Source organism: Erinaceus europaeus, chromosome 11 (genome assembly GCF_950295315.1).
Source record: "Erinaceus europaeus chromosome 11, mEriEur2.1, whole genome shotgun sequence".
Classification (NCBI taxonomy): Eukaryota; Metazoa; Chordata; class Mammalia; order Eulipotyphla; family Erinaceidae; genus Erinaceus; species Erinaceus europaeus.
The window spans coordinates 5,065,287-5,091,793 of NC_080172.1; the positions used below are offsets into that span (position 1 = coordinate 5,065,287).

The 26,507-nt window shown below is 43.2% G+C and overlaps 1 protein-coding gene across 1 annotated transcript in view; it reads left to right on the top strand.

Moving 5' to 3' along the window:
• JMY (junction mediating and regulatory protein, p53 cofactor) overlaps positions 1 to 26,507 on the top strand; it is a 68,128-nt gene that overhangs the window by 19,057 nt on the left and 22,564 nt on the right. The window contains exons 2-4 of the mRNA XM_016186362.2: positions 11,884 to 12,057; positions 23,908 to 24,058; positions 25,601 to 25,770. Of these exons, the coding sequence (XP_016041848.2) occupies positions 11,884 to 12,057; positions 23,908 to 24,058; positions 25,601 to 25,770 (495 nt within the window). The remainder of the gene's footprint in view (positions 1 to 11,883; positions 12,058 to 23,907; positions 24,059 to 25,600; positions 25,771 to 26,507) is intronic.

The following is a 26,507-nucleotide window of genomic DNA, read 5'->3' on the forward strand; positions in this document are numbered from 1 at the left end:
CGCTGCTGATGAAAAGCCCCCCTGTAGGCACCAGGGCCTGCAGCCAGGGTCCTCACGTGGCCGTGTGGGGTGGTGCTACCCAGTGTGCCAACACCAGGCCCCTCTCCGTTTACCTGTTGAAGGACATCTTAGTTGCTTTTACCTTGCCGGTTATACACAAAACTTCTTCAACATTTGTGTATAAGGTTTTGTGCGGACATTGATTTTTCAGCGTGAGTAAATAGCAAGGAAGCGTGATTTCCGGATTGTGTGGTAAGAGCGTGTCCAGCTTTGTAAGGAAGATTTAACATGCAAGTGTGAGTTAAAGCTGGAGAGGGAGTCGGGCTGTATTGCAGCAGGTTAAGCGCAGGTGGCGTAAAGCGCAAGGACTGGCATAAGGATCCTGGTTCGAACCCTGGCTCCCCACCTGCAGGGGAGTCGCTTCACAGGTGGTGAAGCAGGTCTGCAGGTGTCTGTCTTTCCCCCTCTCTGTCTTCCCCTCCTCTCTCCATTTCTCTCTGTCCTATCCAACAACGACAACAACAATAATAACTACAACAATAAAACAACAAGGGCAACAAAAGGGAATAAATAAATTAAATAAATATTAAAAGAAAAAAAAAGAAAAGTTGGAGAAGCTATATTCATTTCCAGCAAAGCCTACTTTGGAACATGGAGGGCTGTCAGGCCGAGGAGTCCTTCGAAGTAACGAGAGTTAATTTCCTCAGGGGATCCAAGATCCCCCATGTGCCCACCCGTAAGGTGCCCACCCATAAGGTGGCAGCAGGAGGCCTTCCCACCAGCACTGAGTCTGCAGGCTCCAGCTCTTCACAACATTGGATCCCGCTGGGTGTGTGGTTTGGTTCTTTATTCTCGCTTCACCTTTCGATTCACAGATAACATGATCTCGAGCATCTTTTATGTTAAACTTGCCGTCTGTAATCTTTGGTCATGTCTGCTCATACTTTTTGCCCATTTTTAAGTTGAATTTGTCCACATTGTCGAGATCTTGGAGTTTTCACGTGCTTGGCGTGTTAGGTATCAGAAAGGTGCTTATAGTGCTTATAGATAATGCCACTCCTGGCTCTGTTCAGGATTGTGCTGGCTTCTCTGCGTCTTTTGCCGTTGCACATGTACTTTAGTTTGTTGACACCCACAAAGCCGCCCGCCCGTGGGGGCTTGGAGAGGCATGGTGTTGTCTGAGTAGATTGTGATGGGGAACACTGACATCTTGCTTTTCAGGTTTATATGCATGGGATATCTATTTTTTGTTTGATTTCTTTCATCAGATTTACTTCATATTTATGTGCAATTTGTATTCAGAAGGTTTTTCATCTCTTTAGATATTTATTTATTCCCTTTTGTTGCCCTTGTTTTATCATTGTTGTGGTTACTGTTGTTGTAGGATAGGGCAGAGAAATGGAGAGAGGAGGAAAAATTTGGCTTGTGAAGCGACTCCCTTGTAGGTGGGAAGCCGGGGGCTGGCAGCGGATCCTTATGCCCGTCCTTGTGCTTTGTGCTGCGCCACGTGCGCTTAACTCACTGCGCTACCGCCCGAATCCCAGTTTTTCATCTCTTAATGTGTAGATTGAGTTTCAACCAGACAACACATAGTTGGATTTTGTTTACATATCTGCCCTGTTTTTCAGTTGTCACATTCAGATTGTTGATAAGTAACATGGTTACTTATAGTTGAAGTAATTGCTACCATACTTGTTCTGTCTTTTATTCAGTACCTATTTTTTGTTTGTTCGTTTTTGTTGTTGTTGTTATTAATGTCGTCGTTGTTGGATAGGACAGAGAGAGATGGAGAAAGCAGGGGAAGACAGAGAGGGAGAGAAAGATAGACAGACACCTGCAGACCTGCTTCACCGCCTGTGAAGTAACTCCCCTGCAGGTGGGGAGCCAGGGGCTGAAACTGGGGTCCTTATGCCGCAGTATCCATTTCTTATGTTAAAAAGAATTTATTTTCTGAGAGACAGAAACTGAAACACTGCTGAGTATAGGCAGTGCGGGTATTGAACTGTGGTCTCCTGCACGGAAGCCCTGCACTCTGAACCCATAGCTACTTCCCTAGCTATTATTGTTAAGTTAGTTTGGTTTGCTTGTTTTTACTTTTGGTTGTTTGTTTTTCATCTCTCTCCTCACCAAAGCACTGCTGTGCTCTGGCTTGTGTTACAGGGAATTGAACCTGGGTCCTAGGAGAATTAAGGCCTGAGAGTCTGTTTGCATAGGTGTATGCTATCGCCTCTCCAACCAGCCATTGCTTTTATTTGTTTGCACTCCGGCTTTTTGGTCTTAATTGGCCGTGTCATAGTATATAATTTTCTCAATTAGCATGTGCTGTCTGCTTTGCCTTTGAGTTTATAAATTATACTTGTACAACTCACCCAAACCTTCTTGCATCAGTCAGCTTTGAGAGCAAGTACCTTGTAATGGGCATCCCCTTCCCCTCCCCCCTTTAGTGTTGCCACCATTTCCCTCACTTGTCCTTAAATTATAATCACTGAATATGTTATGGGTATTGTGCTCTTTGCTAGACGGGTTAAGAATAATAAATCGTTGTTTACCTTCATCTACTCCTTTTCTGATGCTTTTTCTTTCTTTATCTGGATGGAAGTTTCTGACCCATGTCATTTTCCTTCTTTCTGGCAGTTTTTTTTTTTTTTTTTTTAACATTTCTTGCAAGACAGATCTACTGGCATCAAATTTTCTCGATTTATCTTTGCCTGAGGAAGCCTTTATTTCTGCTTCAGCTTTGAAGGTGATTTCATTGGATACTAGTCTCTATTACTTTGTTTCTTTTCTCACCCCTTTAGGACTCTTCATGTCCTCTCCTTTACTAGCACAGTTTCTGAAGAGAGCTTTCATGTAACTGTCAACCTGGCTCTTCTATAGGTACCAGGACCAAGCTTCTTGGACATCCTGTTCTTTCATTGTTTGCTCCTTGCATTTAAGCTTTGTGAGTTTCTATTGACGCTTCTTCAAACTCGTTCATCTTTTTCCTTTAGTTTTGTCCAGTGTGATGGTGAGCTCTTGAAAGGCATGTCTTTGTCATGTGTTTTTGGTTTTAGCACTTCCTTTTGATCTTAGAATTTCAGCTGTTTGCTTATATTAGTTGTTTGCTTTTGTGTATTGTCTACTTTGATCCTTGGATCCCATAGCATACTAGTCACCGCTGTTTTAAATTTCCAGTTTGATCAATCTCACACTCTATTCTACCCCAGTCTGACTCTGATGCTTGTCAAACGGTATTTTTAATATATCTTACAAGTTTTCATTTACAACTGGACATGTAGAGTAAAAGGAGCTGAGATAAACTATACCTTTAGTGTGAGGCTTTACCTGACTTGCACTTAAACATTTATTCTCAGTTGTAGCTGTAGGTGTGAGAAGCTGAAGCTCCATCTTCTGTCTGTTACTTTAGGTTTGCTGCTTTGCCCCTCTTGTTTCAGATTGCCCTCTGTTCCTTTTTGAACAAAATCTAAGACACATGGGAGAGGAAGGTACTAATCATTGCTTCCTTCTATCTCTAACATGAAGAACAAAACCACTGATGTGGAGAAGCCATTAAATGATGCATGCTACATTTAAAAAAAAATTTAATTCATTACTAAACATTGACTACTTTTGGTTTTTGACTGTTCTTTCAATGAAGCTTTATTAAAGGAATGGACCCAGGGCCCCTCGCATGAGTGTTTGTTGAGCTTCCTGTTCTGTGAAGTCCTGTTAGGTTATTCCCATTTCTTATGTTCCTCATGGAGGAATTGGCCCATTGTCTTTTTGGAAAATTCTGTGTGCCCTATGCTAATGCAATGTAACTTGAAATGGGATATATTTGAAGGCCAGCCTATCTATTGCTCTATTTGCTTTCAGTTTATCTGTGTTACTATATTTAAATTTAATACCTTGCCAGAGAAGTAGCTCACTGGACAGGATAACATGCAGTGTCACATGCACAACCCAGGTTTGAGCGCCAGCACCTGGCAGTGTGGCAAGTCTGGTGCTATGGTGTCTTTCTCCCTCCTCCTCTCTGAATGGAAAAGTGACCTGGAACAGTGGCATGATACACACAGTTGTAGTTCCACCAGAAAAAGAAAAAAAAACATTACCTCTTCTGAATCTTTCTTAAATTTATTTTGATACTCTTGTCTTGAATATTCACTCCTTTCCATTTAATAGGATTTTTTTTTAACTAGGTTAAAGTTGAGTTTAGAAATACTTGGTTTTTGCTTGTGTTCCTAGTTTTTTTTCTCTTTCCTTGCCTTCTTTTGGGTTCAACTCTGTTGAGTTTATGACTATGTTTTCTTGGCATTATGATTCACTTAGTGGCTGCCATAGATTTTTTTAAAATTTATTTCTTTATTGGGGAATTGATGTTTTACATTCAACAGTAAATACAGAAGTTTGTACATGCATAACATTCCCCAGTTTCCCATTTAACAACAACCCCCACTATGTCATTTATCATCCTTCATGGACCTGTATTCTCCCCACCCACCCACCCCAGAGTCTTTTACTTTGGTGCAATACGCCAATTCCAGTTCAGGTTCTACTGGTGTTTTCGTTTCTGATCTTGTTTTTCAACTTCTGCCTGAGAGTGAGATCATCCCATATTCATCCTTCTGTTTCTGACTTATTTCACTCAACATGATTTTTTCAAGGTCCATCCAAGATCGGCTGAAAACGGTGAAGTCACCATTTTTTTATAGCTGCGTAGTATTTCATTGTGTATATAGACCACAATATACCACAACCTGCTCAGCCACTTATCTGTTGTTGGACACCTGGGTTGCTTCCAGGTTTTGGCTATTACAAATTGTGCTGCCAAGAACATATGTGTACACAGATCTTTTTGGATGGATGTGTTGGGTTCCTTAGGATATATCCCCAGGAGAGGAATTGCAGGGTCATAGGGTAGGTCCATTTCTAGCCTTCTGAGAATTCTCCAGACTGTTCTCCACAGAGGTTGGACCAATTGACGTTCCCACCAGCAGTGTAGGAGGGTTCCTTTGACCCTACACCCTCTCCAGCATTTGCTGCTATTACCTTTTCTGATGTCTGACATTCTCACAGGAGTGAAGTGATATCTCATTGTTGTCAGATTTTTTTATACCATGCTCAAATGAATATTACACTGCACTATGTTAAATGTAAGAATCTATGTGGGTGTGGGAGATAGTATAGTGATTATGCAGAAGATTTTCATGCCTGAGGCTCTGAGGAGTAATGAGCAATGTTCTGGTAAACAAAAAAAATCAAGAATTTGCGTGTGTTCTTATAGGTCTATCTCTGCCCCATTTTTTTATGTTGTAGGTGTTATGTATAGTCAGATTATTTATTGACCTCACAGTATACTTAGTATTTTACTATATTTAATTGAGGTCTATGAATGTGTAAGGTTTCCCAGTTCTGTCTGACAGGTGTCTGCTACATATGGTAACAGATCATTTTTACATATATTCAAGAAGTTACAAGAATTTCAAGCAGATAAATGTATAGGAAGCCAGAGCTATACTCTTCATAATCCAACTACTCAAAATCAAGCAGAGAGAGAGATCCATAAAATAGCAGGGAAAAGCACGCAAAGAATAAGTGTGCAGGGGAGTCGGGCGGTAGCACAGAGGGTTTAGCGCCGCCACCACCGCCGCCATTCTTTTTGGTATTCATTGCCGGAAATCTACATTTATATTCATATACTTGCTCATTTTATTATTCATTTTTTATTAGAATACTGTTTAACCCTGGTTTCAGGTGGTGGTGCTTAGAATTGAATTTGGGGACTCAGAGCCTCGGGCATGAAAGTCATTTGCATAACTATCATGCTTTTATCATGCTATCTATCTCCCCTTGTTTTAAATATATTCTTTATTTTAATGAGTGAGATATGGGGGGACAGGCAAGCAGAGGCCAAGGGTTGTTCAACTCTGGTTTGTAGTGATGCTGGAGACGTGGGGCCTCAAATCCCCAGACACGTCCTCTGCCTTCCTCTGTATACTAATTAAAAATATATATATATTTATTTATTCCCTTTTGTTGCCCTTGTTGTTTTATTGTTGTTGGATAGGACAGAGAGAAATAGAGAAAGATGGGGAGACAGAGAGGGGGAGAGAAAGACAGACACCTGCAGACCTGCTTCACCGCCTGTGAAGCGACTCCCCTGCAGGTGGGGAGCTCCAGGCTGGAACCTGTATGCTGGTCCTTGCGCTTTGCGCCACCTGCGCTTAACCCTCTGTGCTACCGCCCGACTCCCTGCACACTTACTCTTTGCGTGCTTTTCCCTGCTATTTTATGGATCTCTCTCTGCTTGATTTTGAGTAGTTGGATTATGAAGAGTATAGCTCTGGCTTCCTATACATTTATCTGCTTGAAATTCTTGAAACTTCTTGAATATATATAAAAATGATCTGTTACCAAACTTGGAATCAATTTTTACCACTCTGTACTCTTTTCATTTTTCTGCATCCTTGTATTTTTATTGGTTATTTACAAAGTATAAGGTAACCAGGATATCTATAGTTCCACACTACCCTCACCACGGAGTCTGCGCCCTTCCAGCACCTCTCCCCCTCCCAAAGTAACCACCAAAGTTCTCCCAAGGTCTTAGAGACAGGTTACTTACTTTTCTTCCTTCCTTCCTTCCTTCCTTCCTTCCTTCCTTCCTTCCTTTCTTTCGTAAGCTGATATGTTTCAATTCTCTTCATTTCATCTGCGTGAAACCATCCAGTGGTTGTCTTTCACTTCTGTACTTCAGTGACCATCATCACCTTCCAGTTCTGTCTGTCTGTCTGTTTGTCCCGAGGGACACAGTATCATCTTTTCTAGTTGCTGAATAGTACTCTATTCTCCATTACGTATATGGCCCATAACTTCTTTTTTAAAATTTTATTTTACTTTATTTAATTTTATTTTTTAACCACAGCATTGCTCAGTTCTGGTTTGTGGTGGTGTGGGGGATTGAACCTGGGACTTTGGAGCCTCGGGCAAGAGTCCCTTTGCATAACCATGATGCTATCTACCCCCTATCCTCCCATAACTTCTTTGTCCAGTCATCTGACAATAGGCATTCAGGTTGCTTTCATACTTTGGCTATTGTGATAATGCAGGTCTGAGCAGGTGGTGTGTCTCTCTCTGAAGTAGGTGCCCATGTCTCATGGCTGGGTGGTCTTGCTGGACCCCCTGGTTGTGGAGTCCCAGTGTGTTTCTCAGCTAGTTTGGGTCTCTCAAGGCTTTCAGATTGGATGACTTGTCTCTTCAGTCAAATTCACAGATTCTTTTTGTCTTTACTAATACGCTTTGTACCTGCCTAAACACATTTTTGCATGAGATGCTGTACCTTTCAGTTGTGGAGCATCCTGTTTTTAAGCATTCTGTTTTCTGGGGATGCGTTCACACTCTAATCTCTGTGAGCAAAATCCTTCTGTGCCCACTAGCTTTGTTACCAGAGTTGCTCTGACATCTTTCCTAAATCCAGATTTGTTTCCTCTTATAATTTTGGTCTCCATTGACTACTTCTTGAACTTTTAGTTTATTTTTCTTACTCATTATAAATTTGTTAGATGTGAGTTACATTCTGGACATTATAATGAGATCTTACCTTACAGTCTCTGGATTAGATTCCTTCAGAAAATTTATATATTTTTTTCAGTAGACATTATTAGTTCATACAGCTAGTACCTCCCTTATGGAGAGAAACAGCTATAATACTGACTTTGTTATCTTTAAAACTAATGGAATGGGGGGGGGGAACAGTAGCACAGCGGGTTAAGCACACATGGTGCAAAGCACAAGGACCGGCATAGGGATCCCGGTTCAAGCCCCCAGATCCCCACCTGCAGGGAGGTCACTTTACAGGCGGTGAAGCAGGTCTGCAGGTGTGTCTATCTTTCTCTCTCCACATCTGTCTACCCTTCCTCTCTCCACATCTGTCTTCCCTTCCTCTCCATTTCTGTCTGTCCTCTCCAACAATGACAGCTATAACAACAGCGATAAAACAACAAAAGCAACAAAAGGAAAAAAAAATAGCCTCCAGAAGCAGTGGATTTCTAGTGCAGGCACCGAGCCACAGCGATAACCCTGGAGAAAAAAAGAATAAAAAACACTGGAACATTGCATAGAACATGTCCTGTGCTTCAGTTAGAATACTCAGATCAGAGAGTTTACCTATAGATTTAGGATGACATTTCCAGAATGTTCTCTTACCTGTGACTCTTTTGACTTTTCAAGCTATCAAGATGCTGATTTTGTTTGTTTGTTTGTTTGTTTTTGAGACTATAGATTTCTGCATTTTAGCCACACTCCTCCCTTCCTTTGACTTCCTTTCTTGCAAGTGTTAAAGCCTTTAAATAGTTTTATAATATTTTTCATGGAGCTTATAGGTACTAGTAGTAGGAAAAGTGAGTGACCAAATAGGAATTGCTTGCCAAAAACCAAAAGTGAAAATTTGCCATAATAGTTACTAAAGTTGAAATTACACTAACACTAAGGCAATAGAGTAACTTCAGGCATTTTTTTTTCCTTTATCGGGATTAATGGTTTACAGTCAACAGTAAAATATAGTAGTTTGTATATGTGATATAACAGTTCAGCCTCCTCTGCCATCCTGTCCAGGACCTGAGCCCTCCCTTTACCCCAGAGGCTTTTACTTTAGTGTAGTACACCAACTCCAGTCCAAGTTCTGCTTTGTGTTTCCCTTCTGATCTTGTTTCTCAACTTCTGTCTATGAACGGGATCATCCCATATTCATCCTTTCGTTTCTGACTTATCTCACTTAACATGACTCCTTTAAGCTTCATCCAAGATGAAGTGAAGAAGGTGAATTCACCATTTTTAATAGCTGAGTAGTATTCCCTGTATATATAGACCACTACTTACTCAGCCACTCATCTGTTGTTGGACACCTGGGTTGCTTCTAGATTTGAGTTGTTATAAATTGTCCTGTTAAGAACATAGATATACACAGAACTTTTTGGATGAGTGTTGGTTCTTTAAGTATATCCCCAGGAGAGGAATTGCAGGGTCATAGGGCAGGTCCAGTCCACTTCCAGCCTGCTGAGAGTTCTCCAGACTTGCTCTCCACAGGGGTTGGGCTAATTGACATTCCCACCAGCAGTGCAGGAGGCTCCTTTATCCCCACAACCTCTCCAGCATTTGTTGCTGCTCCCTTTTCTGATGTGTGACATTCTCACAACTCCAGGCATTTTTGTTACAAAATAACTTTAATGCAGATTATCTGATTTATCGTGATTGTTAATGACATTGTAGGCAGAATATTAGATGCCTGGATGTTGCCACACTGTGTCAGAAAGCCCTGGCAAGAACTAAATCTGAGCCTAGACTTCATATAAATGTTAAAACAGTACAGTAACTAAAGCAGGAAGTGGGGAAGGAAGAGAACAGTGAAAACTTCAAGTATATAAAAGAATAACAGTATTTTTTTTTCTTTTGGAGTGATGAGATTATCACTAGGTAATGAACACCAAGAATAAGTATATAAAATACTGACCTGTTACATGGTTCTATAAACAGTGCTTTCACACACACACACTCTCTCTCTCTCTCAACTCATACACTCACACACACACACTCACACACACTCACACACACTCACACACACTCACACACACACTCACACACACACTCACTCACACACACTCACTCACACACACACATTCACTCACTCACACACACTCACACATACTCACACATACTCACACACACACATTCACTCACACACACACACACACACACACTCTCACACACACTCACACACACACACACACCCATTACACCAGGGCCTTGTGTAGGTGCAGTTGCATTTCCCCCAGGCTGATTTTTTTTTTCTTTCTTGGAGGATTTATGGTTTACAGTCAGTAGTAAAATGCAGTAGTTTGTGCATGTGTAACATCTCTCAGTTTTCCACACGAGATTCCGACTACCTCTAGGTGCTCCTGCTGAGTTTCTAGCCTGGGCCTTGCGAATGGTAAGGCTCGTGCCCTTGCGGGGAGCTGTCTCCGCCAGCTTCCTTCTGTTACCTCGTCTCTGCCAGGCCCTCATGTGCCACTGTCTCCGTGCCTCTTACTCTTTTTAGGTGTCGTGTTTTGTGTGTTGATTCTTTTTTATTTTTTCATTTTTGAGGAAAGAGGAGCCGGGGGAGAGAGACACCTGTAGCCCTGCTTTACCACTTGCAAAGCTTTCCCCCTGCAGGTTGGGTATCTTAATTTTTCTTTTTCATTGTTGTCATCGTTGTTGGATAGGACAGAGAGAAATGGAGAGAGGCGGGGAAGACAGAGAGGGGGAGAGAAAGACAGACACCTGCAGACCTGCTTCACCGCCTGTGAAGCGACTCCCCTGCAGGTGGGGAGCCAGGGCTCGAACCGGGATCCTTACGCCAGTCCTTGCGCTTTGTGCCACGTGCGCTTAACCTGCTTTACCTCCCGACTCCCTGTGTTAATTCTTTTTATAGAAATGGAGCTATATATGTTTTGCGAGCAAGCGAATGAGAGCAGAGCACTACTTGCTTTCTGAGGACTGAACCTGGGACCTCCCGTGTGCAGGATGTGTCGGACCTATCCATTTGTCCTCCTGGCCTTTTTCTTTTTTTTTTTTTTACGTGTTGAGATTTAAGAAATATTTTTCATACTATTTGTCACAATGTAATTTTTAAAAAACGTACTTCGTTTCTGTTTACTCACAGTAAGCTCCACGTAGACAAGGCCCTGTGCTTTTGTATGTTCAGGGCCCGGCACTTTGACTCTGTCTCCCGAAGGATAAAAAGAATAAATATGTACATGCACACACACGAGTACCAGGGTATGTAAAATGAGTTTTACCTACTTAGTAGCTCTTAAAATTCTCTAGAGTTGAACTATAAATGGGTGATAGGCCTGAACTGAAGGCAGCTATTGATAGAATATCCCAAACGGGGCAGAAAGGAGCGGCAGGACCTGGGGACATGGAGTGAAAGTACGCCGGCTGGCGACAGCTGCATCTGGCGGCCACCTCACACATCAGCAATGGCAGTGGGGGTGTCTGGTGCCAGACCTGGGCTCTAGGGCCCCAGGCGTGTACGTTCTGTGCTGCAGTGCTGCAGGCTAGCCCGTCACCCCTTCAGATGTTTGTTTGTTTAGTGAATATGGGAAAAGTGGCTGGCTGAGTGACAGAAGAGGCGACTTGAATGTTTAACATTGGTTTGACCTTTGGCTTCACATATGCCAGTACTACTGTGCTTCTCACTTTATGCCTACCGTTAATGAGTAGATAAAAGAGGGAGTCGGGCGGTAGTGCAGTGGGTTTAGCGCACATGGCGCAGAGCGCAAGGACCATCGTGAGTAACCCGGCTCGAGCCCCCCGGCTCCCCACCTGCAGGAGGGTCCGCTTCACAGGTGGTGAGGCTGGTCTGCAGGTGTCTGTCTTTCTCTCCCCCTCTCTGTCTTCCCCTCCTCTCTCCATTTCTCTCTGTCCTATCCAAGAACAATGACATCAACAACAATAACTACAGCAATAAGACAAGGGCAACAAAAAGGAATAAATAAATAAATATTTAAAAAATATTTTAAAAAATAAGTAGATCAAAGGATTCTTTTCTTTTTAACCAGTGCACTGCTCAGCTCTGACATGTTGTGGTGCTGGGGCTTGAACCTAGAACTTCCTGTGCCCCAGGCATGAAAGTCTGTTAACAATCCCACCGGTGCTGTCCCAGGTCCTATATCTTTTCTTTCTTAATAAAATAAATACAGAGAAAACTGCTTTATTCTGTGTGTGTGTGGGGGGGAAGCTTAGGGTTGCAGATCATATAGTTTGAGAAACTACAAATAATAGGGATAATAAGGTGAAACCGTTTCCGAAGGGTAATTGAGGCAGTGATAAACAAATTCTGTGTAGTGAAACTTTCTTGTTCTACAGCTCTTAGATAAGCACAAGAATACAGAGAGCATGGTGGAGCTACTGGACTTGTATCAGATGGAGGATGAAGCCTACAGCAGCCTCGCAGAAGCCACAACTGAACTGTATCAGTATTTACTACAGCCGTTCCGGGACATGCGAGAACTCGCCATGCTAAGGAGACAGCAAATCAAGGTATGCCTTCTTCACTTAAGGAGAACCTGCCTCTTGCGTAGACCTCAGCATGGCTGGCCATGCAGCTTAACTGCTGGATGAACTTCTTTTTTCATTTTATTTACAAAAAGAAAACATTCCCACCACCAGAACTCTGTATCGCATCCCCTCCCCTCCCCTCCCCTGATAGCTTTCCTATTCTTTACCCCTCTGGGAGTATGTCCTCTCCCTCTAAAGACAGAATTTTTTTTAATTGGGCCAAGGAAGTGGCTGAGAATTGAAGAGTATTGGATCATAATTTCACAGAAATTGGAGTTGTGCACCAGTATGTGCCATGCTACCGCAGTTCCCCTGAGGCTACAGACACGGCCAGCCGTCTTCTCTACAACTGTCTGTCCACACTGATGCCTAATGCCCTCCTCTCTCTTCCGGTTTCATGGCTGTGGTCCCTTCCCCACTCCCGCTTCCCTCTCCGTAACATCTGATTGGTTGCATCGTTGCTTTCTCTGTATCTCACTTAACATAATGCCCCTACACTCCTTCATGTACTAGCACTCGGCAGGATTTATTTTCCATGATTATTTTTGGTGGCTCCAGGGCGCGTGTCATTTCAGGTAGGGACAGACTCCATACCACTCTGCCATCTGTAAGCAACTTGCCTGGAGCCATGGTATCCCTCCCCCCACGCGCTGCCGGGGTTCGACTCCAGAGGCCTGCACGTGCTGAGGAGCGTGCTCTACAGATGTGCTCTAATGTGTCCACCCGCCCCTCTTCACTAAAAAAAAATTCTCATAGTCATATTTTTGCAGATGCTGAAAAGCATTTAACAGCGCTCTTAGAGAAGCCCAACGAATTAGGATACAGGACATACAGAAAAAGCCTACTTGACTTTGTACGTAATGGTGAAAGGCTAGACTCTTCCCCAGAGATGTGAATCAACTTATTAAGATTGTCTGTTACCACGTTTACTCATTTTCCCCCCTGAAATTCTTAAGTTACCAGTAGTTTAAGAAGGCAAGAAAAAAAAAAAAAACATACAAATAGGAAAGAACAAAGTATAAAGTAGCCCTCTTTTTGTATCAAAGGGTTATGTGGTCATTTTTGTAAAAACAAAAATCTTATAAAGCTACTGGATATACTAATGGTATGTAAATTTGTTCACAAGGGCGCTATAAAAGCTTCAGTTGCCCCCGCTCCCCACCTGCAGGGGGGGCGCTTCACAGGCGGTGAAGCAGGTCTGCAGGTGTTTATCTTTCTCTCCTCTCTGTCTTTTTCTTTCTCCATTTCTCTGTCCTATCCAACAACGACAACATTAATAACAACAACAATAACTACAACAATTAAAAAAAAAACAAGGACAACAAAAGGGAATAAATAAATATTAGGGGGGAAAAAAGCTTCAGTTGTGAGCCAGGGAGATACATGGCTTTAGTTGCATTTCCTGTCATCTTGAAATGAAACTGAAAAATGAACAGCTACTAAAAGTGGCTTGAAATCACTCCTAAACCTAAACGCAGCATAAAATTTCTGTACCAACACAGAAGGCAAGTGGCAGGAGACTGTTCACCCGGCAGAGCACAGAGCACAGGCGCCCATCCTTTGTGGGGCCCAGGGTTTGAGCCTCAGCACCACATGGTGCAGTCATGGCACCAGTGAAGTAGTGCTGTCGTCCCCGTCCCCCAGTAAAAAAAGCAAAAATATTAGCTTGGGAACAGTGTGATCACACATCCTTGATGCTCCGGACACCACACACAATGGGAGAAAGACACTTCAGAAGCTCAGCTTCCATCTTTGGGGCATTCAGGTGAACGTCCACTCCGATGTTAGCATGACATATAACTCAGTGCCGAAGAGTGAATTTGTAGGAGATACTGAATCATCTGTACTGGAGATTGCAGTTGATAACATCCACAAATATATGCTATAGGAATGCTATAGGGAAAAGACATGACATTTGCACGACAGTCTTGAAAAATCATTGAGACAAATTCACTGTATGATCACACCAGCCCGCACCACTGGTGGATGCCAGTGCGTGGCACGGCTGGCATTGAAATGCATTTCTACTGGAGCTGCGAGCTGTGCTGCTTGACTTGTGTCAGAGGGAGGATCTGTCTGGTGCGCCTTGTTTAGAGAAGATGGCAGAAAAGTCACCAACGAAAATGCAGAAATAAGGTTATTCTTTTGTTCCTCTAAAAAGGACTTAATTTCCAGAGATTCCATTAACTTCAGTATAGAAGTATGATAGGAAAGAATTCAGCTTGGCACCCCAAATGTATTTAAATGTTTATAGTTAATATTTTATGTTGTGAACATTGATACTTGATTTGCTTACTATTTACTTGTTAGTTATACTTTTACAAGTTTTAATTATATAATGCAAATCAATAGATTTTTCACTACCCTTCTGTCTATTTAAAAAAGCATGACGACTTCCTCCTTACCCTATATTATTTTAAACTGGTAGCCCTGCTGAGACCCATGCCCTTTTAGAAGAGCTACCAGGGAACCGGTCAGCGAGTTAAATGCACATGGCACAAGGACCAGCATAAGGATTCCGGTTCAAACCGCGGCTCCCCACCTGCAGGGGAGTCGCCTCACAGGTCCTTCTCTCCCCTCTCTGTCTTCCCCTCCTCTCTCCATTTTCTCTCTGTCCTATCAAACAATGACAGCAGTAACAATAATAACGACGATAAACAGCAAGGGCGCAACAAAAGGGAAAAAAATTTTAAAAAAGAAAGAAGAAGATGAAGAAGAGCTCCCAGATTCACAAGTGTAAGTCTTTGACCCTGTCCCCAGGCTGCAGCACCACTGTCATATGGACCCTTGTTAGGGACTGAGCTTTGAGATATGAGGTAGGCTGTCTGCTCTCACAAATCTTCCCCAGGACTGTGACACTACTAAAGTTTGAGAACTGTCAGTTTACGAAAATGTGTTATAGTCTCTCTGAGTTTCATGTTTTCTCATCATCAGATGAGATTTAAACGAAATAACCCCCTTCAAATTTTTTAAAGTGCCTTGAGGAGCTAGTCAGTAAATTTGTGATTATCTTCCTGGATCACATGCTTAGAGTGAACCGGCCACTCACCGTCACAGTGTACCCACGTTTTATCTGCTGTCTTCTGGTCGGATTTTAAAAGGTTTTGTTTTTTTTTATTGTTGTTGATATTGATGTTGTCGTTGTTGGATAGGACAGAGAGAAATGGAGAGAGGAGGGGAAGACGGGGGAGAGAAAGACAGACACCTGCAGACCTGCTTCATCACCTGTGAAGTGACTCCCTTGCAGGTGGGGAGCCAGGGGCTCGAACCCGGATCCTTTCTCAGGTCCTTGTACTTTGTGCCACATGCACTCAACCCGCTGCGCTACCGCCCGACTCCCTAGGGTTTTTTTCGTGCAGGTGGGGAGCCGGGGGCTTGAACCGGGATCCTTACTCTGGTCCTCGCCGTGTGCGCTTAACCTGCTGTGCTACAGCCCGACTCCTAAAAGTGTTCTTTCTGTATCCACTCTCTCCCTTAGAGCCAGACAGATGTGTAGGTGTCTCATGTGAAGTAGAAAAAAAGACCGTCTTACTTGCACCTATCCCAGTAGAAAGATAAGAAAAAGGCCCCTTCTGGGAAGGTGAAGCGTGTGTGTGGTTCAAGCAAAGCCTGGTCAGGCCCCGCTCTCCCTTCGTGCTGTGCTGCTGTGCGGGATGCGGCCTTCCCTCCATCGCCGCAGCACGGCGTGCCGGACGGTCTGACGCCTCCACCGGCTGCTTTCATCTGACCTTTGTTTTCCTTTGGCTTCCTTCCCCTTACATTTCCCTCGCCTTTAGAAAAATACATAGTTTTCATGAAAATATAACCTGTAACATTTGCTTAGAATTAAAATGTCATGACATATTTTTCTTGTCATTTGTCTTACCTAAAAATCAGAGTTTTTTTCCTTTTAGTTACTTCAACAATAGGTTGGAATAACATTGACATTTCTCATACAAAGTCAGTATTTAAGCAAGTATAGTAATTGTTATTATTTATCCTAGCTACAGAGAATGATGCATACTTTTTTCCATTTTGAAAACAGACTCTGTTTTCTTTCTAGTCCTGAAATGAAAAACAGAGGTGTCACTGCTTTTGGCACATGACCAGCTGACCAGTGCTGTATGCCTTCACACTTACCAAGTTAGGAAAAGAAGTTTGTATCCTAACTTAATGTCTTAGATACAGTAAACTATAAACACATTTGAACAGTTGGCTGCTTCAGTGCTGGCAACTGGGTTTCATAAGCCAGCTAAAAAAAGAGCTTTCGTAGGGCTGGGGGAGGCAGCATAATGGTTATCTTAACAGTTCCTAAGGCTCTGGGGTCCAAGTCCGGTTCCCGGCATGACCATAAACCAGAACTGAGCAGTGCTCTGTCATGTCTCTCTGTGGGAATCTTTTCCCTGTATCTCTCCTTCATTAATATATATATTTCCAAACAATCGACATCAGGGTGGAGTGAAATGGCTCGCTTGGACAGTGCACTCCTTAGCTGTGCATGCTGCCCAGCTGAGCCTGGCCCTGCCACACAGCAGGAAGCCCTGGCAGTATGCTTCCTGTCCCTCTGTCCCTCTGTCTAGAAGTCTAGAGCAGTTTGTAAGGAACACACCATGCCGGGATAGCCTGAGGGTACTTCTTCCCGAGCTACTGCTCTCTGGCTTGGAGAGAACTCAACTGGAGCCGATCTAGGCTGCTGCGTGGGAGAGGGATCAGGAACTAACTTCCGCAGGAGATACACTCTGGAACTCTCAGAGCCGGAAAGCAATTTCCAAGTGTCTTTAATCAGAAGAGCAGCTGTTTTTATACTCTCCAAGTAGGGTGGAAACAGGATGTGATATAGAGAGGGTGGAGAGAAAAGTGACTGGTGAAAATCAGAGTGTGACAAGGAGGGGGCGGAACAGGCGAGAATCCTATCACTGAACCACCAATGCCCTGGAGGGAGTGCTTTATGTAAATGTAAAAGTGATTTATGTAAATAGACCAAAGCTTTGGATCAGTAAATCCCTATATAGGCATATGGTTAAGCAGAAGCCAGGGGGAGGTGGCATACTACCCAACAACACCAGACTCAGCAAGATAAATGATCTTAAAAAAAAGATTCTGGGGGGTCGGGTGGTGGCGCAGTGGGTTAAGCGCATTGTGGCGCAAAGCGCAAGGACTGGCGTAAGGATCCTGGTTCGATCCTGGTTCGAGCTCCTGGCTCCCCACGGCTCCCCACCTGCAGGGGAGTCGCTTCACAGGTGGTGAAGCAGGTCTGCAGGTGTCTATCTTTCTCTCCCCCTCTCTGTCTTCCCCTCCTCTCTCCATTTCTCTCTGTCCTATCCAACAACGAATTGCGTCAGCAATGGCAATAATAATAACCACAATGAGGCTACAACAACAAGGGCAACAAAAGGGGGAAAAATGGCCTCCAGGAGCAGTGGATTCATGGTGCAGGCACCGAGCCCAGCAATAACCCTGGAGAGGGAAAAAAAAAAAAAGATTCTAGGGAGTCAGGCAGTAGCGCAGCAGGTTTAAGCGCACGTGACGCAAAGCGCAAGGACCGGTATGAGGATCCCGGTCCGAGCCCTCGGCTCCCAACCTGCAGGGGGTTTGCTTCACAGGCGGTGAAGCAGGTCTGCAGGTGTCTATATTTCTTTCTCCCTCTCTGTCTTCTCCTCTTCTTTCCATTTCTCTCTGTCCTATCCAACAACGACAGTAATAACCAACAGCGATAATAACTACAACAATAAAACAAGGGCAACAAAAGGGAAAAAAATATATATAAAAAAATTTAAAAAAAAAGAGAGAGACTGTCTATAAGTGGGGAGAGGACAAGGATAAAGCCAAAGAAGAGATCAAGAGGCCAACAGACATGAAAAAAAAATGCCCCAAGTCATTGACTGTCAGAAATGGAAATAAAGACAGTGAGATACCATTCACTCCTGTGAGAAATGTCAACATCAGAAACAATAGCAGCAACAAATGCTGGAGAGGTTGTGGGGACAAGGAACCCTCCTGCACTGCTGGTGGGAATGTCAATGGGGTCCAGCCTCTGTGGAGAGCAGTCTGGAGAACTCTCAGAAGGCTAGAAGTGGGCCCTGCGATTCCTCTCCTGGGGATAGATCTTAAGGACTCCTACATACCCATTCAAAGTGATGAGTGTATATGTTCATAGCAGCATGATTTGTAATAGCCCAAACCTGGAAGCAACAGGTGAGTGACTGAGTAAGTTGTGGTCTGTATATGCAATGGAATACTGCTCAGCTATTAAGAAGGATGAATTCACCTTCTTTACCTCATCTTTGATGGCGCTTGAAAGAATCATGTAAAGTGAGATAAGCCAGAAAGAGAAGGATGAATGAGTATGGGATGGTCTTGTCTGTGGACAGAAGAAATGGGAAATACACGGTAGGATTGGACTGGGTGTGGTATATTGTGGTAAAGGACTCATGGGGGAGAGGCGAGAGGGGGCTTTCAGGTCTTAGTTCATGATGTTGGAGGAGGACATAGGCTAGGGGTGAAAGTTTGGCCGAAAACTGAGAAAAATTTATACATGTATCAACAACTATTTACGGTCCACATCGATTCTCCCCAATTAAAAAAAAGTACAAAGTGTAATCATTTCTTTGCAAAGGACTTCTGTCATAATGTGCTGCATAAGTGTATACATTTCTACATACTATGAATACTGTTTGTATTTTTTAATCATATGCCTTAAAATCAGAAATAACCATGACAAGAGAATACATACATAATGCTTGATGGTTTTGTGATAGGTCTTTCAGATAAATACAGCACTTACTACTAAGAACCCCATAGTGATTTCATGCTGCCTGTCAAAACTAAGAACAAACTCTTCAAACTGACATTTCAAGGCCTGATAGTGGTCACAACCTTCTGCTATAGTCTGATCTTCTGTTACTCTGATCTGTCCTTCACCGCGCACTAAACTTGCCCACCGGTAAGTTTAACTCAAGCTGACCCTTGCCTCCTGCTTATCTTTTGAATGATTTTCTCTCCTCGTGTACTACATAAACACCTGCCCAAATCCTACCACCCAGCCCTCTATAGTCATGAACCTCAGTGATGTCTGTCCTGATCTAAATAGCTAAAGCTGATTTTGTTCTTGCCCTTCCTAAAACTTTTATTTTTCTTGATGGCCTTAAAATGCCATTATCCTTGTTACATCATCTTTAGTATCTGGCTAAAATTCTTTGTGTTCTTTGAGGATCCACTTACCTTTCATAGAAAGCTTGCCCAGACTTTGCAGCTTGACTTTCTCACTCAGCTGCTGTTCCCGTGGTATTTAAGGCATCCTTCCAACATATGTTTCCATGTTCTATCGTAATTCTTTTTTGGGCATCAATACTCTCCACTAAGCTGATTATCTTTGTATCCTTGGTGCCAAATACAACATTGATACCAAGCAGATTTGTACTGCATCATTGTTCTGAATGAATAATTGGATGTTCAGTGATTAGTCAAAATTCTTGGCTGTTAAGTAGCGGAATCAGATCTCTTTCATTTCAAGACATATTTCTAATTCCTAGTCATCTCTGCTGGCTCCATTCCTCAATTAGACTCTAAGTTTCAGGGAGAGGGATATATAACCTTACTCGTACTTATGCCCCTGGGACACCTAGTACAATGGTGTCTCAGCTGCATGCCACTGCATCCTTTCACTACTGTTGATGAGATTGGAGATCAGCAGTAGTCATCTTCCGTGACATAACAAAAAGATTCATTCCAGATGAGTAGGAAACCAGATAGCCAGAATCTAGGCTACTGTTACTGCTTAATTGTCCTTACTTGCTTCACTTTTCTGGTCCCAGAAGTGGAACACACATACTTTTTTGTTTCCTGACTTATTAAGAGAGACTTGGTTCTTCTCATGTCTCCACTTCTTTGCCTCTCACGCACACACTGGAAATAAGAAGGGAATTCATAACTTTGCCTGTTGCTGGGCTTCATATAGAAAAACATGATCGTATTGTTTGATGGATTGGAAATAGGAAAACTCTGGGATAATGTATGTAGCCTGTCTGGTTGGATAGCTGCTGGCAGAAGAAATGTAAAAGCTTTTTTTTTCCTCCTTTATGTTTAAGACTGGAAGCAACATGCATGTGTGTGCTCATGCATTTGCATATGTATATACGTGTACAAATATGCTTGTGTGCGTGCAATATGGAATATCTGGAAAGTGCTGCTTAAGCCAGAACAGAAGCCTCAACTGTTAATCTGCCAGCACAGTGTAATAATAATAATATGTATTTTGTCTTTTTTTCCTGGACATTTACATTTGTTGGTGTGATTAGCATTGATTGTGATCTGCTCATTATATAGTATAGCATGATCATTTCTTTTCTAAAAGCTTTTCATCAGACCATTAATCTTGCATATTTGAGGGTGGGGGTAGATAACATAATAGTTATGCAAAGAGACTTTCACCAGCATGCCAGAGCTAAACAGTTCTGGTAAATTTGCTTTTTTGATGTCTGTGTCCTTTGTAACTTTATAATTGGATATGTGGCGTCCCTGGTTTCCTTGATTTCAAAAAGCAGTGTAATGAGCATCTTTGATTATTCTTCTTCTAAGGTAATTTCTTAAATAAGGATGTTTTAAAAAAATACTTTGAATGAGTACAACACCTTCCCGAAAGGATTCCATCAGTAATCTAGGTTGCTTTGTTTATGTCACTGTGACTACACTAACCTGCTTGATCTTGCTTTTATTATTGGGCTGTCAGAAAAGTCTTGGCACATTTTTTGCATAGAAAAACATGTTATGACTTTTACAACAGCCCAATATTTATTTAATGAACATTTCTAAATGGTTTGCTATTCTGCCATCATTACGTCTTCTCCCTTCTTCCCCTTCTGCTTCAGCTTCTTCTTTTTTTTTTTAAATATTGATTCCCTTTTGTTGCCCTTGTTGTTTTACTGTTATGGATATATTATTGATGGATATAGTTAGCATCGTTGGATAGATCAGAGAGAAATGGAGAGAGGAGGAGAGAAAGAAAGACACCTGCAGACCTGCTTCACTACCTGTGAAGCGACTCCTCTGCAGGTGGGAAGCCAGGGGCTTGAGCCTGGATCCTTATGCCAGTCCTTGTGCTTGTGCCACCTGCAATTAACCCGCTGCACTACTGCCCAACTCCCTCAGCTTATTCTTAACTGTATCTGTCTCTTCCCTTTTTTTTTTTTTCCCAAGCTTATATTGCAAAGATGTGCACATAAGGGAGGGAGGACCTGAATCGGCCCCTAACTTGCTGTGAAAGGGCAGCTACTAATAGTTTTGGGTCACTGTAGAAGATATCATCATGAGGCCGCACGTAGAATTCAAGGAGAAATTAGAATGTTTATCTGCACCTCTCACGAGGGCTTACTAGCTATTGAACCAAAACCTATTTCATAGTCAAGGCTAAAAAAAACACTATTTCTGGTGTGTGTGTGTGTGTGTGTGTGTGCGTGTGCGTGTGCGTGTGCGTGTGCGTGTGCGCGTGTGTTCAGAGCAGTTATTTTAAAAAACATTACTTGGGAATCAATTTTTTTTAGTGGGTGAATCAATTCTTGAGGGGTTGTGAGTTGATTTCTTTAGGAACTATCCTTCCTAGCTGATCAAGAAAAAAAATTAATATTAAAAGAAACTGGACTCTTTATATATATTTTTTCCCTTTTGTTGCCCTTGTTGTTTTTTATTGTGGTTATTGTTGTTGTTGTTATTGATGTCATCGCCATTGGATAGGACAGAGAGAAATGGAGGAGGGGAAGATAGAGAGGGGGAGAGAAAGACAGACACCTGCAGACCTGCTTCATTCACCACGTGTGAAGCGACTCCCCTGCAGGTGGGGAGCCGGGGGCTCAAACAGGGAGCCTTACGCCAGTCCTTGCGCTCCACACCATATGTGCTTAACTCGCTGCACTACCGCCTGACTCCCTAGACTCATTCTTTACAGAGGAAATAGATAATTAAACTGATCCCTGAGCCCTCATAATCTAAATTATCAAAATTCAAAGCTTGCCTTCCTTGGTCTATGGAATAATAATCTCCTTATTTACAGAGAGCAACTACTTAGACCATAACTCTGGGTCCTGTCCCTTCCCATTCATTACCATTTCACTTGCCCTGTCATCTCCCATTAAATAAAATAAGCAAAGGCAACCAACCCTCCCCTGAGTTAGTTTTTTGGGCGGGGGGGGGGGGGTGAGTTACAATTACTTATTAATAAGACGGGTGTGGGAAGGATAGAACCTGCCACGTGTGGTGCTGGATATCAGACTTGAGATCTCATGAATGGGAGAAGATGTTTACGAAAGACTAATAACCAAAATACACATAGAGCTCACCAAACTCAGCAACAATAAAATACCCCATCCAAAAATGGGGGAGGACATGAACACAATATTCACCAAAGAAGAGATCAAGAAGGCCAACAGACATATGGAAAAATGCTCCAAGTCACTGACTGTCCGAAATCTGCTAGTAAGACAGCAGGGAGATACCATTTCACCCTGTGAGGAGCACCCCCACTGCAGCAGGGGCTGGAGATCTGAACCCGGGTCCTAGCCATGGTTGTGTGTGTACTCTGATGGGTGCACCACCAGCTGTCCTCAGCCCATTTAGAGTCCCCTCCTGCTTCTCCCCTTTTGTTCTTAGATCTGATACTGCAGTTTAAGTATTGCCCCGTTCGTTGTATGTCTTTTACCTTGGTTGGTCTATTAAATTCTCCCCCCCCCTTGTTGCCCTTGTTGTTGTAGCCTTGTGGTTTTTATTATTGTTGTTGTTGATGTCACTCATCATTGGATAGGACAGAGAATTGGAGGGAGGGGGAAGACAGAGAGGGAGAGAGAGAAAGTTAGACACCTGCAGACCTGCTTCACCGCCTATGAAGCAACTCCCCTGCAGGTGGGGAGCCGGGGGCTCGAACCTGGATCCTTATGCCAGTTCTTGCGCTTCGCACCACGTGTGCTTAACCCGCTGCACTACTGCCAGGCCCCCAGTTTATTAAATTCTACCTATGAGTAAGATATCTGGTATTTATTCTTCTCCTGTTTCATTTTACTTAGTGTGACTTCTAGTTTTATCCATCTCCTAGCAAAAGAGATGATTCCACCAGTTCTTCCAGCTGAGTAGCATCTTGTGGGTATTTCCTCTAGTTTGTGCAACCACTCACCTTCCATCGAATGCTTGGGTGTTTCCCAAATGTTGCGAATGCCCCCAGGGAGGGCCCTCTGACTAACATGAAGAGAAAGGGGTCGGGCAGAACACATTACACTGTGACGTACCTTCAGCGTCACCCATTCACTTATTTTATAAAGTTACATATAAAATTTAGTAGCTTCTGCTGCAGAGGAAAAATTAAAAATAAGTGTTATTTCCTTTTAAAAAAATAGCTATTCAATAAATGCTTATTGTTGTTTTTGCCAGGCTATGTTGTTTTCGCCCGGCTGGCTTCACGGGCGGGTAACAGATGACCCGGGACTCATGGCTGGGTTGTACGCAGTATCTCTTTATTCATGCACGACGCAGCGCAATCTATACCAAGCTAAGCTAAACTAACAACTACAGACAATCTTGTCCTTATAAATATACTAGCCCAGTAGGGTGGGAACAGGATGTACGCAGAGAGGGTGGAGAGAAAAGTGTCTGGTGAAAATCAGGGTGTAACAAGGAGGGGGGGTCGGAGCAGGTGAGAGTTCTACCACTGAACCACCAATGCCCTGGAGGGAGGGTGGTGCTTGTTAACAGAGGTTATGTAAATAGAATTCAGTGTTAAGCAGGGGGGATTTAAACCAAACGAAACAGAAGCGGTTTTTAGAAGTATACCAACAGCTTATGGAATGAATTTGAGAATTTTCTTCTTTAAAGATTTCCATGGAGAATGATTATCTGGGTCCCCGAAGGATTGAAAGTCTTCAGAAAGAAGATGCCGACTGGCAGCGGAAGGCTCACCTGGCAGTGCTGTCCATTCAGGATCTCACCGTCAAATACTTCGAAATAACAGCGAAAGCTCAAAAAGGTCTGCTTCCTAGTACATTCTGAAAGTCAGAGGTCTGGGGTCTTAACACGTGCAGTGCAGTGGTTACCAGAAAAGCATATGAGACACTCAGTCCTGACAGCCGACAGGGAGTATCTTGAACAAAATAAGTACTTTTAGTCCTTCCCAGCTGTATGTTAAACCTGTATAAAATGCGAATATACTTGTTAAAAAATGACTTTTTCTTGTAGAAGCATCCTTTTATTATTACCTTATAAAGCAAGATAATATTTTTTAAAAATATACCTGAACACTTTGATAGCCGTGACCAAGTGGGGTTTATCCTAGTGTAGTTGGAGTTCATCCTGTTGAAGGTCCAGTGTGTCGTAGAGCTCGGAGGTAACTCGGTGGTGGTGTGTGCATTGTCCTGTCACAACATAAAAAGTAAGGGCGATGGGGCCCCTGAAAATGGCTCAGTGGGTGTAGCTCCTGCCTTATTACATTCAGTCCCTAGTGTCACACCAGAGTATCAAGGACTGCACCAAAGGCAACTTCGTGAGTGATGGTACAGGGTCTGCCCGTCATTCTCCGTCTGAAAGAAACAGCCACGGAAATTGGTCAGGCCATGTGTGACCTCATTTTGATATATTACTACTTCCCCTTTAGAAAACATCTTACATGGGCTTGTTTTTAAGGGACATGCATGTCAGAATATTAACGTTTAAAATAAATTTAGTGTATTACCTTGCAAATTGTATTACTGCCTTTGGAGCTCTTCTGTAATAGCCACTATACAGTATTGTTTCAGCCTTGTTACCCTGATAACAAATGATCATCACACGGGAGTTATGGGTGAGAGAGGGAATTTCAGTTAGCTCTCTAGTCCGAATCCCTAATACTGTATCCCATTGCACGAAGTTATTGATCTTAAGGTTGTATAAATATTACAGTGCAATTTTAAGTGATGGGCACAAACTCAAAAAAAATAGTAAAATTAGGGGCCAGGAAGATACTGTTTGGTTTTTTTTAATTTATTTTTAACTTCTTTCACAAGAGGCGATAGAAAAGGAAGGAGAGGCCAGAGTAGTGGTCCGGCACCTGCAGCGCTGGACCCTCCCTGCTTGTGAGTCCAGACCTGTAGCTCCGCCGAGGCCTAGGCCACACCAGAGAGATCTGACCAGGTAGAGCGCACGCCTTGCCACACGTGTGGCCCAGGCTCAGACTCTGCTACCACAGCGGTGTCACAGTACTGGGGGGAACTGTGAAGAGACTCCCCATGCAGGTGGGAAGCTGGGGGCTCGAACCAGGATCCATAACGCAGGTCAGTGCTCTTTGCGCCACGTGCGCTTAACCCGCTGCACTACCGCCTGACTCCCAGAAGATTATTTCTACAGATGGTTATCGCTCTTGTTAAGAGTTTTAAGATAGTGTTGAATTGTGTATTGAGTTGTTATCAATAATTTAATCACACAGCAGGCGAGATTTATGTTTATTTTGTGTAGTCTGTGAAATCTACAGTTTTCATTCAAAGTTTTTAGTATCAAGTTACTTCGTCTTCATGTCTCTTCAAAAATGTGTCGCCAGCTGTGTATGACAGAATGCGAGCAGACCAGAAGAAGTTTGGTAAAGCGTCCTGGGCAGCAGCGGCCGAACGAATGGAGAAGCTGCAGTATGCCGTTTCCAAGGAGACGCTGCAGATGATGCGAGCTAAGGAGATCTGTCTGGAGCAGAGGAAGCACGCGCTCAAAGAGGAGGTAGGCTAGAGCGGCTCTCGGCTCGCCAGGGGCTGCTCAGTGGGTAGAGCACTCCCACCGCTTGCTGTGGGTTGACTCCCACTCCACAGGCAGCGTCGGCGTGGATTCCCAGGTGGAATTCAGAGTGGCATTTGGCATCTGTCCTCTCCCTTTCTTCTTCCTCCCCCACAGACAGGATAAGACCAGGTGGGCCTGGCTTAGGAAATGGCTTAATGGCTGTGCAAAGGAAGGTGAAGGCTGGGACTCTGAGGTCCCAGGTTTGATCCCATGCACTGCCATAAACTAGAGCTAGCTGAGCAGTGCTCTGGTGTCCAGCCTCTCCCCCCCCCCCATGTGTTATGTATCTTTGTATCTCTTTCATGAACAATAAATATTTTTTTTAAAGATAGACCATAGGCCGTCACTTGGCAGCATCATGTATATGGACAACCCTGAGTTCATTCCCAGTGTCACATTATAGGGGGGAAAAGCTACGTACATACACATATATATACACACACATACATATATGTATATATCGAGCAGAAGCTTGTCACATACATGATTGCAGCTTTTTAAAAATTAAGTCATTCATTCCCTTTTTGTTGTAATCTAGAAAAATTAGTTAGTGGACTTTGAAGTGACTCTGTTTCCCTTTACCCTTCCTTCCTTGCTGCTATTGCTGAAGGTAAAGTCAGAACTTTTTATGCATTGTATTCAGAATCTGTTGGCAAGGGTCTCAGCTCCCATCTGGGGCT